This window comes from Lissotriton helveticus, chromosome 9, assembly GCF_964261635.1.
Source record: "Lissotriton helveticus chromosome 9, aLisHel1.1, whole genome shotgun sequence".
Lineage (NCBI taxonomy): Eukaryota > Metazoa > Chordata > Amphibia > Caudata > Salamandridae > Lissotriton > Lissotriton helveticus.
The window spans coordinates 1,266,492,191-1,266,507,213 of NC_136070.1; the positions used below are offsets into that span (position 1 = coordinate 1,266,492,191).

A 15,023-nucleotide genomic window follows, 5' to 3' on the forward strand; every position below is an offset into this window, starting at 1 on the left:
ACCGATTCGGTAATTGCCATTGATTCCTATGGGCCTTGAGGCCCATAGGAATCAATGGCAATTACCGAATCGGTAAATACCGATTCGGTAAAACTACCGATTTTGCAAGGGGGACAGGGTGTCACTTTGACACCCTGTTGCACCCCTGATTCTGGCTTGTGTGCCATGTGGCACTCATACATGTCCTTAGGGCATGTATGTGTGCCACATGGCACAGGTGTACATGCCCAGATGTGCATGTACACAGGAATTCGTTATTTACCATGACATAGTATGTCATGATAAATAACAAATTCTTAGGGGCCTGTGGCACTGTTTCCAGTGCCACCTACATATAGATGTACCGATTCGGTTCATTACCGAATCGGTATTTTACAGAATCGGTAAATTTACCGATTCTGTAAAATATTGGCCCCCTACATCTCAATCACCAAATACCGGTCGGGTACGTCCGAAATCGGCCGTTACCGACCGGTATTGGGTGACCTACATCTGGCCCTTGGAGAGGTACTCTGGAGTGTTTTGGTCGAGGATTTTATGAGTGATGCGTCAGTTCTGTAAGCAGACCTGCCTTCGATAGGGAGCCATTGAAGAGATTTGAGAGCTGGGGAGATATGATCGAAGCCCGGGCAAAGGGCGGGCCCTCTGTGGCCCTCCGAGGCATGAAGAGGACGAGACGGGGCCATTCTCCCTGAATTCGTCACATTGCTAAGGTACCAATTTTCTGAACTAACTGACAATTTGGCAAGAGTTTATAAACTGTACCTTATCTGAAAATTCTCTTAAACCTTCGACTCTCTTGAGGTTTTATTATAGCCTAACATTTACTCACCCCATGATGACTCATAAGGGGGCGACCAAGAAATCAATCAGCCAGAGAGGCTTGTACGCAGGGCCACAAACTCAAGGAAGGCCATCTCTGTCCACCGCCATCATGAATGACTCTGCCAATTCTAGCATACCCATTGATCAACCGGCCGACCCTACGAATGGTACAGCGCAACATCTTTCGCTGTTGGATGAGCTGAATTCCCTCTGTAAATCAAGCTATGAATTTGTGGAAGCCAGAAACGTAAGCACAAGTTTTTCCCCTTGCCATGCTAAACGTCCCAGTATGTCATCCCCAATCGCCAGTCCTCTGGTACAACTTCCCCAATCCAATGCCAAAACACCACACACTACTTCTCCTCTACCCTCATCTAGTAAAAGGAAGCGGGATGGGGCCAAGCCCATAGGGAATAAATCAAAACAACAAAAACTGTGTCTTCGCTCTCCACTGATTGCGACTAACACCCTTCTACAACTGGAAGATAAAATAGACCAATGGATTACCTCTTTCAATGCGAACTTCCTGGCCCAGATTGAACTAATGGTTGGATCACTCATCTCGCCATTAATTGCTAAAATCACCACCCTAGAGGATAGGTTGTTGGGAATGGAGAAATGCATTAAGGTCAACCTAACTTGTACGGAAAATCCTGTAAGATCAATTTGTCCCAATCCACCTGGTACTAACTACAACAACCAATCTCAACCATTGGTCCCTACCATTCCACCCCCTAATGCACCTAAAGTCAACCATAAACCGGGTCCTTCACAACGTACTGCTATAAGAGTAGAACCAAAGAATAACACAACTCACATTCAGCTACCCCCGGAGGCTGCACCCGTTGTGTGTGTTCTAGCAGGAGTTCCAGTAATTAAAAATGGAAAAACTGAGCGGGAACAAGACTTACTCAATAAAGTCATATACTGGTTAACAAAAAATAGGCCCCTGCCCATGGGTTTTGATGGGACCATCTTATCTGTTAGAAGAGTGGGCTGGTTAGGCCCCCTACAAAAAGACATTGATGGTGACCTCGTTCTTATAAAATTTAGAAGCAGTTCAGTCGTTCCCTACCTGCGATCTTTGCACCCTCGTGAAGGTGTAGGCCCTATATCCATCTGGGACTTAAGTGACTTTTACCCAAGCAGGGTACTTACGCCTTAACTAAAACCAAGGGCAGAGCCAGCACACATGAAGCGCAGTAACATCCGTGCACTGTGTGGTCATGGCTTTTCCGCCTTCAACCACCCTGTAACAATGTACTTCGGCCATGGGTTTGGGTAATCACGAATACAACTATGACACAAGGAATTTATTTATGTAACATGGACAAATGTTTTATCTTTATGCCATTTTGTGTTTTTGTATGTAACTCTTGTCATGAGTGGTTTTAAATGTATGCTTTTATGATTTTTAAACAATAATCGAACTAAGCTAAGAACAGACAGAACTATGCCTTTTTAATTCTTAGCTTATTTAAATTACGATTTCCAAACTCACCGATACCTTTTGCAGGAGTACAAATTATGCAAATGGTAACTGTATGTAATGTCTGTTTTCTTTTAATGCATCTTTTATGGTCCAACTGGGCCGAAAAAAAGATTGAAATTGGATATGATCGAAGCGTTTGCAGTCTGTGATGAGCCTGGCGGCGAGGTTGAGCACAGCTTCGATTGGAGCAAGGTGGACCTTGGGGATTCCGTTGAGGATGGCGTTACCATAATCAATACGTGAAAGAACAAGTGACTGAACAAGAAGTTTAAAGTCATCAGTGGGTATGAAGGGTTTCATTTTCTTGAGGTGACGGAGAGTGAAGATTGCTCCTTTGGCAGAGTTTTTGATGTGGACGTTAAGGGTTAGGGAGTTGTCGATAGAGATACCAAGAGATTAAAGATTTAACAAGTAATAACGCTAGAGAAAACGACGCCATTTGCGCCCACCTCTACTTATTTCTTTACAGCTTTTATAGCGCTCAGATGTGAGCGCTGCTGGGCGCTTTAGAGCGAGGGTCCCAGGGCAGGATAGGTGCAGACACACATACTTCAGTAAGGCGAAGGATAACAAACCACTCTCATAGGTAAACCAGCTTTCCCTCTTCCACACCGAGCAGACTGCCCCCCAGGAAAGGCTGACGGACCCACATTGCTCACTTGAACCCTCAGAAGCGAGACCCTGCAAAGATGTCCCTCCGCATCAGCCCTGCAGCCCCACAGATGCGGATGTCCACTCACCGGAGAGCAGCAGGCACAGAAACAGCTTCATCGTCGGCCTCCGAGTCCAACCGCGTCTGGGCACACCTGGAAACAGCAAGGGGAGAGGCGGTGAGCACAGGGCACACGACAGACACACCCCGGCACGTGCACGCGCAGCTATTGACATAGCGCTTAGCGCTGGCGCTCCACCGCTCAAAGCGCTACCCGGCGCAGAGGGATGCTGAGGCGCAGAGCACCCGCAGCCGCCAGATACACAGGATGGAGGCCAGGAGGTACAGGAAGGCGCCAATAGGCCAGGCCTCGCGCCGCTATGAGCTATCGATGTATGGAAGGCGCCAAGAGGCCAGGCCTCGCGCTTCTATGAGCTATTGATGTATGGAAGGCGCCAAGAGGCCTTGTGCTTCTATGAGCTGTCGATTTACGCTCGCGCCTATCGGGGGCTCTGAAGCAGCGTTCGAAGGTTCCCCCCACCTACAGTCTTCTATTCTGCATTCTGAAACACCACGCCTACGTAGTCGAGAGAGAACCCTTCAAACTTTGCACTTCACGCACAAGAGAGACATTCCCCAAGTGGGTCCGAAGGGTCCTTTCTCTCCAGGGACCCATCACCCACCCCCTGCAGCCAGATGTGCCACCGACAGAGGCAGGACACCCGGCTGGGGGCAGTGTGTTTCCACCTGTCAGTCAGGACTGCTCTAGCTCTGAGGGGCAGCGGGGAGCCCAGAAGCTGCAGCTGGGCAGCCGTGCCACCCGCTTCACCCCTGCCTGTACCCCCACCTTGGCATTTAAATGACAGGGAGGCAGCTCTGTTCATCTAAAAGTGAACACTGGTGAGCAGGCGTGTGTGCATCCCAGGCTGACAATGTTCCCACTGCCCATTCTGTTTTATAAAAGTTATAATTTATTGAATAAACTTTATGATTTGCTAAGCTAGTATTAAAACATATGTAAAGTTCTGGTCTGGAACTTTGCAACGTCAAATACCATTTTTTTATTCCCCCCCCCCCCCTTGCCCACCCCCTCTCTCTTCTGCCACACCTTCGGGAAGTGTTATTGTGAGTCAGTTCTTTGTACTCCTCACCTCTGGGCAGAGACTCGAATGCCCTTAAGTTAGACCCCCATGTCACAAATAATATAAATATACCCCGATAAAAAAAAATTAAAAAAAACGCTTTTGGAAATTTATGAAATTTGGAGAATTTTGTTCTAGGCGAAAAATGTGTCCTTTTGGAGAGTACGCAATTTTTCCGGTATTGACTGTATAAGTAACAGAGCAGACTTTTTCATCCCCAGCCAGTCACCTGGCGCGTGACTTTTGAAAGTGGGGTGTGTGCCCCCGCATTCAGAATTCATTCAAGGCAGCCCAAACATGTACGTTGCAAAATGTATGTTTCATTTTGTGTCATTTTCCCAAAGGTTTGTGAAATTTTAGAGGAAATCACCAGGCAACTTCGCACAAACCTAAATGTAATATATAGAAACAGGGAGATGACGTAATGTGTTCAGAAACACACAATGAGGTCACGTGGCCAAGCCAGGATTAGACAAACCCCATCTCCTCAAACCAACATCCGCAACTTTTCTAGTTGTCCACTCCCCGCCTTCCTTTGATTGGATTAATGGTAACTAGTTGTTAGTAGTTACTTATTCATGGCCCGATTTACAGAATGAATTTAAGACTCAATCCTAAACTTACTACTGTTTTGGAATTCAAAGAATGCATTTACTACTTTTGGCATTCACAGAAGTTAGGATTTTGTCTTAAGACAAACTTAAGACAGACAACACAGACTTAAGACAAATTTAAGACAAAATCCTAACTTAAGTCTGTCTTAAGTCTATTTTAAGTCTGTCTTAAGACAAACTTAAGACAAAATCCTAACTTCTGTGAATACCAAAAGTAGTAAGTTTAGGATTGAGTCTTAAATTCATTCTGTGAATCGGGCCCACAGTCAATACCGGAAGCAGACTCCTGCTTTTCAACTGCCTAACCAGTTCACCCATGAGCCCATCACCTGACACCGGCAATGAAGAGACAAACAAGCATTTGCAATGCAATAGGTCTCATATTCCCGCGAGTTTGAGCTGTTGGCATTCTAAATGACAATGCCTTTTATTTATGTTTTGGGTTTGAAACCATAAATAAAAGGCATTGTCATTTACAATACTAATAGCATAAACTCTCGCAAATGCGAGACCTATTGCATTGCAATAAAGGGCCTTCTCGACAGCTTGTTAGATTGTAAATATCAGAGGAAGAGACCGGCCTGTGACGTCTTCAAAGTAGTGATAATTAGTGCACTACAGTCAGAAGATGTGTAAGTGTTGTAAATTACACAGACACAAAGTGTGAAGTGAGAGTCACATGTGATCTGAGCTATAAACACTAACAAAGCGGTCCAACACCTATTTCTCTATCGTTACACTGTAGTGGGAGGGGAGGCTATTTCCTGCCCTCCCCATGATTTGAGTATGCAGTGTGGCATTGTGGGGAAGCAACCTTTACAACGCAGTCATCACATCGCAACATCTTTTACATCGCATGTCATTACAACGCTGGCATTACATCGCAAGTCATTACAATGCATGTCATTACAACGCATAGTGCCCTTACACTATCCAACACTGACCCTACTGTTGCACTCACTGGAGTTAGGATAGTAATTTTTACCCCTATACTATTCAACACTTACCTTAAATGCAATGTAATGGTATGCATTGTAATGGTATGCGTTGTAAAGGTATAATGTGATGTAATGGAATGCGTTGTAAAGGTAATTTCTGAAAATGCGATGTAATGGCATGCGATGTAAAAGAATGCATTGTAAAGGATGTCACGATGTAAAAACTGCATTGTAAAGGCATGCGTTGTAAATGTATGCGTTGTAACGTCATATATTCCGCATTGCGTAATGTCATTGCTATCTTTGGCATAATAAAAAACACTCCAGCTGTGGTAGGGCCCGGACTTCACCTCCTGGTGCAGGGCGGGCTGTGCTTTATGGCAGGCTTGGAGGGAGGGAGGGAGGAATGGTCTCGGCTGCAGCTCCGACCTCGTACAGTGCCCCTGCTATTACTAGTGAGGGAGAGGCGCTGAGGTGCTGGTATTGTGGTGCTGGTATTGGCAGAGGTAGTGGTAGTGGTAATTGTGGTATTGGTATTGTGGTGGCATTGGTGGTTGTGGTACTGGTATTGGTGGCTGTGGTATTGGTGGTGGTACTGGTGGTGGTGGTGGTGGTATTGGTGATATTGGTGGTGGTGGTATTGGTGGTGGTGGTATTGGTGGAGGGGTATTGGTGGTGGGGTATTGGTAGGGGTGGTATTGGTGGTGGGGTATTAGTGGTGGTATTGGTAGGGGTGGTTTTGGTATTTGTGGTGATATTGGTATTGGTACCTCTGGTGGTATTGGTGGTGGTGGTATTGGTGGTGGTGGTATTGGTGGTGGTATTGGTGGTGGTGGTATTAGTGGTGGTGGTATTGGTGGTGGTATTGGTGGTGGTGGTGGTATTAGTGGTGGTGGTATTGGTGGTGGTGGTATTGGTGGTGGTGGACGTGTTGGTTTTGGTGGTATTGGTGATGGTGGTTTTGGTGGTGGTGGTATTGGTGGAGGTGGAGGTATTGGTGGTGGTGGTATTGGTGGTGATGGTGGTGGCATTGGTGGTTGCGGTACTGGTATTGCTGGTGGTACTGGTATTGGTGGTGGGGGTACTGGTATTGGTGGTGGTGGTATTGGTGGTGGTACTGGTGGTGGTGGTATTGGTGGTGGTATTGGTGATATTGGTGGTGGTGGTATTGATGGTGGTATTGGGCTGTGATGGTGGTATTGGTGGTGGTATTGGTGATATTGGTGGTGGTGGTATTGATGGTGGTATTGGGCTGTGATGGTGGTATTGGTGGTGGTGGTATTGGTGGTGATGGTTGGGGCATTAGTGGTTGTGGTACTGGTATTGGTGGTGGTACTGGTATTGGTGGTGGGGGTACTGGTATTGGTGGTGGTGATATCGCTGGTGGTATTGGTGGTAGTGGTATTGATGGTGGTATTGGTGGTGGTGGTATTGGCGGTGGTATTGATGGTGGTGGTGGTGGTATTGGTGGTGGTGGTGGTGATATTAGTGGTGGTATTAGTGGTGGTGGTATTGGTGGTGGTATTGGGCTGTGATGGTGGTATTGGTGGTGGTGGTGGTATTGGTAGTGGTATTGGTGGTGGTGGTATTAGTGGTGGTGGTATTAGTGGTGGTGGTGGTATTGGTGGTGGTGGTATTCATTGTGATGGTGGTGGTATTGGCGGTATTGTATTGGTGGTGGTGGTATTAGTGGTGGTGGTATTCGTTGTGGTGGTGGTGGTATTAGTGGTGATGGTGGTGGTGGTATTGGTGGTGGTAGTGGGCTGTGATGGTGGTATTGGTGGTGGTGGTGGTATTGGTAGTGGTATTGGTGGTGGTGGTATTAGTGGTGGCGGTGGTATTGGTGGTGGTGGTATTCGTTGTGGTGGTGGTGGTATTGGTGGTATTGGTATTGGTGTTGGTGGTGGTGGTATTAGTGTTGTTGGTGGTGGTATTCGTTGTGGTGGTGGTGGTATTGGTATTGGTGGTGGTACTGGTATTGGTGGTGGGGGTACTGGTATTGGTGGTGGTATTGGTGGTGGTAGTGGTATTGGTGGTGGGGTATTGGTGGTTGCGGTACTGGTATTGGTGGTGGTACTGGTATTGGTGGTGGGGGTACTGGTATTGGTGGTGGTGGTATTGGTGGTGGTACTGGTGGTGGTGGTATTGGTGGTGGTATTGGTGATATTGTTGGTGGTGGTATTGATGGTGGTATTGGGCTGTGATGGTGGTATTGGTGGTGGTGGTATTGGTGGTGATATTGGTGGTTGTGGTACTGGTATTGGTGGTGGTACTGGTATTGGTGGTGGGGGTACTGGTATTGGTGGTGGTGATATTGGTGGTAGTGGTAGTGGTATTTATGGTGGTATTGGTGGTGGTGGTATTGGTGGTGGTATTGGTAGGGGTGGTATTGGTGGTGGGGTATTGGTGGTGGTATTGGTGGGGTGGTATTGGTGGTGGTATTGGAATTTGTGGTGATATTGGTATTGGTATTGGTACTGGTGGTGGTATTGGTGGTGGTGGTATTAGTGGTGTTGGTGGTATTGGTGGTGGTATTGGTGGTGGTGGTATTGGTGGTGGTGGTGGTGGTATTACTGGTGGTGGTGGTATTGGTGGTGGTATTGCTAATGGTATTTGTGGTGATATTGTATTGGTACTGGTATTGGTATTGGTCGTGGTGGTATTAGTGGTGATGGTGGTATTGTGGTGGTGGTGGTATTGGTGATGGTATTGGTGATGGTATTGGTAGTGGTATTGGTGGTGGTATTGATGGTGGTATTGGTGGTGATGGTGGTAGTGGTGGTGGTGGTGGTAGTAATGGTGGTAGTGATATTGGTGGTGGTGATATTGCTGGTGGTATTGGTGGTGGTATTGGTGGTGGTGGTGGTGGTGGTATTGGTGGTGGTATTGATGGTGGTGGTATTAGTGGTGGTGGTGGTATTGGTGGTGGTATTAGTGGTGGTATTAGTGGTGGTGGTATTGGTGGTGGTATTGGGTTGTGATGGTGGTATTGGTGGTGGTGGTGGTATTGGTAGTGGTATTGGTGGTGGTGGTATTAGTGGTGGTGGTATTAGTGGTGGTGGTGGTATTGGTGGTGGTGGTATTCGTTGTGCTGGTGCTGGTATTGGTATTGGTGGTGGTGGTATTAGTGGTGGTGGTGGTGGTATTCGTTGTGGTGGTGGTGGTATTGGTATTCGTGGAGGTGGTATTAGTGGTGATGGTGGTGGTGGTATTGGTGGTGGTATTGGGCTGTGATGGTGGTATTGGTGGTGGTGGTGGTATTGGTAGTGGTATTGGTGGTGATGGTATTAGTGGCGGTGATGGTATTGGTGGTGGTGGTATTCGTTGTGGTGGTGGTGGTATTGGTGGTATCGGTATTGGTGTTGGTGGTGGTGGTATTAGTGGTGGTGGTGGTGGTATTCGTTGTGGTGGTGGTGGTATTGGTATTGGTGGTGGTACTGGTATTGGTGGTGGGGGTACTGGTATTGGTGGTGGTATTGGTGGTGGTGGTGGTATTGGTGGTGGTATTGGTAGGGGTGGTATTGGTGGTGGTATTGGTATTCGTGGTGATATTGGTATTGGTACTGGTGGTGGTATTGGTGGTGGTATTAGTGGTGGTGCTGGTATTGGTGGTGGTGGTGGTATTGGTGATGGTATTAGTGGTGGTATTGGTGATGGTATTGGTGGTGGTATTGGTATTGGTACTGGTGGTGGTATTGGTGGTGGTGTAGGTGGTATTGGTGATGGTGGTATTGGTGGTTTTGGTGGTGGTGGTATTGGTGGAGGTGGTGGTATTGGCAGTGGTAGTATTGGTGGTGATGGTGACATTGGTGGTTGTGGTACTGGTATTGGTGGTGTTACTGGTATTGGTGGTGGGTTACTGGTATTGGTGGTGGTGGTATTGGGGGTGGTACTGGTGGTGGTGGTGGTGGTATTGGTGGTGGTATTGGTGATATTGGTGGGGGTAGTATTGGTGGTGGCATTGGTGGTGGTGGTATTGGTGGTGGGGTATTGGTGGTGGTATTGGTAGGGGTGGTATTGGTGGTGGGGTATTGGTTGTGTTATTGGTAGGGGTGGTATTGGGGGTGGTATTGGTAGTGGTATTGGTGGTGGTGGTATTAGTGTTGGTATTGGTATTAGTGGTGGTGGTATTAGTGGTGGTATTGGTAGTGGTATTGGTGGTGGTGGTATTCGTGGTGGTATTGGTGGTGGTGGTATTAGTGGTGGTAGTGGTGGTGGTATTAGTGGTGTATTGGTGGTGGTGGTGGGATTGGTGGTGGTATTGGGCTGTGATGGTGGTATTGGTGGTGGTGGTGGTATTGGTAGTGGTATTGGTGGTGGTGGTATTAGTGGTGGTGGTGGTGGTATTCGTTGTGGTGGTGGTGGTATTGGTGGTGGTGGTATTAGTGGTGGTGGTATTCGCTGTGGTGGTGGTGGTATTAGTGGTGGTGGTATTCGTTGTGGTGGTGGTGGTTTTGGTGGTATTGGTGGTGGTGGTATTAGTGGTGGTGGTGGTGGTGGTATTGGTATTGGTGGTGGTGGTGGTGGTGGTATTGCTATTAGTGGTGGTATTGGAGGTGGTGGTATTAGTGGTGGTGGTGGTATTGGTGGTGGTGGTGGAATTGGTATTAGTGGTGGTATTGGTGGTGGTGGTATTGGCGGTGGTATTGGTGGTGATGAAATTATAAATATGTACAAAATGACCATTATCGAAGCAAAATAAGTCCACTCCTAGGAGGGCGTACTGAGGATTATCATTGTGCAAATCGTCTAACTCCACTGTTTGTCAGAGTGGATGAGCAACACCAAAACCCTTGCCTACCGCGGCAATCTGAGATTTCATATAACACGATACGTGTCAATAGACTATAACATAGCATGATAACAATCCATCAGTAAAGATCTACTGACTTTAGCCAATGATGTTCACGGTAAATAAGCCAAGACTACTCCCTCTGCCATCACCTTTTTTTTAATGAAAAACAAATCAGGCCCATAGCTTTCTTCAATGTTTTCCCAGGATAACCATCACCGCTCTGCTGTGCAGAGGAGCATAAGCTTTCCCACAAGAAAAAATGATTACAGAAGCACTCTTTTCAGTGGAAGCACACACCTGCTGCCCAAGGAAATCCTGTACTCAAGGCAAGCACCATGTGGGCGGGGCCAAAAGCCTCTCTCACAGTAGTAATTCTGAAAGATATTTATCTGAACTAAAAATCAAAAGATAGCAATTTGCCTTTTTCTATAATGTGACTTCTATATTTTGTATATATCTTCCCCTGGACATGCACTCATTACATATCTAGGTAATTAAACTTTTTTGGTATTACCCATCGCGAAGCTTGTGAAATTTTGCCACAAACCTCTCCCTTCGACCGTGGGAAGCTTTCTGAGCATTGTCAGATAATGTTCCCTCTAATGGAACCCAGCCCAGCTAGAAAATAAATGCAGAAAGGTTCTCTGTTTATTTAATTTCTGTTTTCCTTTTCTATGCACAATGGCAGGTTTTTTTTCCAGCAAATGTACGCACCGTTGGGCTTTCCACTAAATATATTTTATACAGAACCTTTTTGTTGGTTGGAGTTACGTATAGTTATACGCAACAGACTTTGTTACCATATTCACTGCTTTTATGTATGTTTTGGAAAACATAATACTTAGCAGCCCTTGTGGACTGTTATTCACAGAACTTCACCATGATGGCACAAAATAACTTGGTAGCCTCACACACCGCCAAATATAATAATATCACGCGCTGTTGGAGTTTGGAGGAAGTTTTGACACAGGTCGATGCCGAGCTCAGGGGTCTTCGGCGCTGGCGGGTGAGTGAGTGAGTGAGTGAGTGAGCGAGCGAGAGAGTGAGTGAGTGAGTGAGTGAGTGAGCGAGAGAGTGAGTGAGTGAGCGAGCGAGAGAGTGACTTAGTGAGTGAGTGAGAGAATGAGTGAGTGACTGAGCGAGCGAGAGAGTGAGTGAGAGTGAGTGAGTGAGTGAGTGAGTGAGCGAGAGAGTGAGTGAGTAAGTGAGTGAGTGAGTGAGTGGGAGAGTGAGTGAGTGATCGAGTGAGAGTGAGTAAGTGAGCGAGAGAGAGTGTGAGTGAGTGACTGAGCGAGCGAGAGAGTGAGAGTGAGTGAGTGAGTGACTGAGCGAGAGTGTGAGTGAGAGTGAGTGAGTGAGTGAGTGAGCAAGCGAGAGAGTGAGTGAGTGAGTGAGTGAGTGAGTGAGTGAGTGAGCGAGCGAGAGAGTGAGTGAGTGAGTGAGTAAGAGAGAGAGTGAGTGATTGAGCGAGCGAGAGAGTGAGTGAGAGTGAGTGAGTGAGTGACTGAGCGAGCGAGAGAGTGAGTGAGAGTGAGTTAGTGAGTGAGCAAGCGAGAGAGTGGGTGAGTGAGCAAGTGAGTGAGTGAGCAAGCGAGAGAGTGTGTGAGTGAGTGAGCGAGTGAGAGAGTGAGTGAGTGAGTAAGTGAGCGAGAGAGTGACTTAGTGAGTGAGTGAGTGAGAGAGAGAGTGAGTGAGTGACTGAGCGAGCAAGAGAGTGAGTGAGTGGGTGAGCGAGCGAGACAGTGAGTGAGTGAGTGAGTGAGTGAGAGAGTGAGTGAGTGAGTGAGAGAGTGAGTGAGTGAGTGAGCAAGAGTGAGTGAGAGTGAGTGAGTGAGTGAGAGAGAGAGTGAGTGAGTGAGAGAGTGAGTGAGTGAGCAAGAGAGTGAGTGAGTGAGAGAGTGGTGAGTGAGCGAGTGTGCGATTGAGTGAGTGAATGAGTGAGAGAGTGACTGAGCAAGAGAGTGAGTGAGTAAGTGAGCGAGTGAGTGAGTGAGTGAGCAAGCTGTGGAAAAGTAAATTTTGCCATGTTCTGTGTCCCTACGTGTTCCCCATCTTATGTTATGTGTGCATGATTAATATGCATATGTGTTCCCCATGTTTGATTAAAGATGCAATTATAGTTGTGTCCATCTTTAGTATGCCAGTTTCCAGTTCTCGTGAATACTACGAATGTTAGGCCTATGTAAAGTTACGTTGCCACGTTTCTCAGTCTGCACGTTATTTCATTGTAAAGTCCCCGTTTCTAGGCCTCAAAAGGGCCTGGACACCAGATTCAGCTCCTGTCTCCTGAGCCCTCGCTGAGGAGCGATACAGCCCCCACCTGTGTTCCTGACCCTTCACTTACTTCCTGCCTCACAGTGCCCGGTTCAGCCTGGCTCTGCCTACGAGTCTGCCAAGAGTATGTTATGATTCTAGTTATCAGTCCAGCCCTCCTTCTCTGCAATCCTAAGCTACTGAATCGCATCAATAGTTTCCGTCACAGTCTAGCTTTTACGTCTCCATGTAAGAGAAATACTGTATTAATGGTCATTTAATATTCTTCAACACGCACTACATGTAGAATAATGCATGCACCAGTCTTAGAGTCTGTTAGCCTTTACCCCGATAACTTTTAGTTTATATCAACATGTTCTCTAAACATCCGATACTAGATATTGTTTAGGCACATGTCGCCCTGACTCTCCAGACTTCAGTCTCTGCTCCTAGCGTAGAAGTCATAGCCCCCAGCTTCTCCTAGTAACACGTCATTGTCAGTTTGCGCGCACCATTAGGTTAGAGGTCCCGGCTCCTTAGGTAGCCCCCTCCATGTTTCCGCCCCATTTATGACATATTCTGTTACGTTTACATCACATGTCTATGTATACGCCTCTTGTTACACCTACTTTCACCCTTATCTTTCGCGACTGCTATTGACCACACCCACTGCTCCGCCTATTGTATGTATTGCAATTGCAACTGTTTTAGTATATATGCTTGTGTATTGTTATTAAAGTTAGCGCGCTCATTCCAGATCCTGCCCCCAGGCAGCTGCCATCCTATTCCTGTGCAGGTTGTCCCGTTCCTGTCCTTTATGCTGTATTAAACCTGCAAACTCCTACTACCTCGAATCTTGACTCTTATTTATTGAGCTATCTTTTATTGCTATGTCCAGTCAAACCTAGATCCGGTATTATTTATTTATATACCACATAATGGCGCCCGAACAGGGACTTGCCCTTTCCCCACGCGCCGGTGAAGCCACGTATGCCCCCTGATCCTCTGCAGCCGTGACGGAACCATACCGTGCACGTGCAGATATTTCTGCTTCAAGTATCCCTCAGGCCCACGGAGGAGACGGAGGTTGCGGTCCAGCATCCAGACGAGGCGGTGGAGGAACGCGGCGAGTCCCGACCAGAGCCCAAGACGAGAGTCCAAGGTCCGAGGTATCCGGAGGCCCACCCGTAACAGAAGTCCGAAGTTCGTCCGTCCGGCGTCGAAGCAGTCCAGTCCAGTCCGAGGCCTTCCGTTCTTGCTGCCCGGTGAGTACCGTTGCTGGGGAGTATCTAGACAGGGTCAATCTAATTGTCTCTGGTCCGTGGGGTTTGGTGGTACACAGATCCCAAAACGAAGTGTCCACTCCGGTGGATGCGGGTCCTGACGTGTCTCTTTATGAGACCGGTAAGTTTCGTACTGTTTCAGCAGTGCATCTAGTTTCTGTTCTAGTCAGTTCTGTTCTCGAGAAGATTCATGTATTCTGTTTTCCGTACTCCAGGTAGTATTCTGTCCGAACTGTTATTTTAAATGTTCTTCATGTATTTTAATGTCGTGGTATGAAAGTGGTGTAATTATCGTGTTCATTGTGTATTGTATTGTGTCTAGATTACAGTTCAGTCATGCCGTTATTTTCCAGACTACGTCAGTTAAGAACTAGAAAAGGTCTGTTAGAAGAAGCAGTTCCTGTCCCGCCTAGGGACAGTCCAGGTCATTTTATGTATCCGAAGCATGGCATAAGTGCCATATTATATCTAGATTTATGGGTAGAGTATACCAAACAGTTAGAAGAAAAGTATAGATGGCCCGTATCAAGTACGTGGGATGCCGAGTGCATCATGCGAGTAGAAGAAGCATTATGGAAAAAGAAAGCCAGACAGTCACAGAAAGATGCCATCGAGTTATGGCGCAAAGAATCTCATAAAAGAACCGAGAAAGAAATCAGAAAGTCAGAATTAAGTAGAGAATCCATAGAAAGAGCCCACGAAAGGGAATTAATCGAGATAGGTGAACGAGTCGAAACCGAACAGTCAGATAGACAGAGGCATGCCCTTATTAAGGGTATGTATCCTCTTCTTGCCGAGGGCTTGCCAAAAGCGACCCCGGAGGCATCCAGTAATTTTCCGTCACCATTAGTTCCGACCAAGCTACGTCACAAACCGACCGCAGCTGATATTTTCATCTCGTCCTACTTGGACGACACAGTCCCAGAATATACAAATCCTGTTCCGCCAGTCCCTGTAAATCATGCCATTCCTGCTCCTCCAGACACCGGAGTACCTGCTACGGTACCCCCGGTCCAGCCTACATTACAA

The 15,023-nt window shown here is 47.1% G+C and overlaps 1 protein-coding gene across 1 annotated transcript in view; it reads right to left on the bottom strand.

Moving 5' to 3' along the window:
- LOC144782452 (laminin subunit beta-1-like) overlaps window positions 1-15,023 on the bottom strand; it is a 385,361-nt gene that overhangs the window by 311,104 nt on the left and 59,234 nt on the right. Inside the window, exon 2 of the mRNA XM_078661828.1 lies at window positions 3,058-3,123. Within this exon, the coding sequence (XP_078517954.1) occupies window positions 3,058-3,088 (31 nt within the window). The 5' untranslated portion in view covers window positions 3,089-3,123. The remainder of the gene's footprint in view (window positions 1-3,057; window positions 3,124-15,023) is intronic.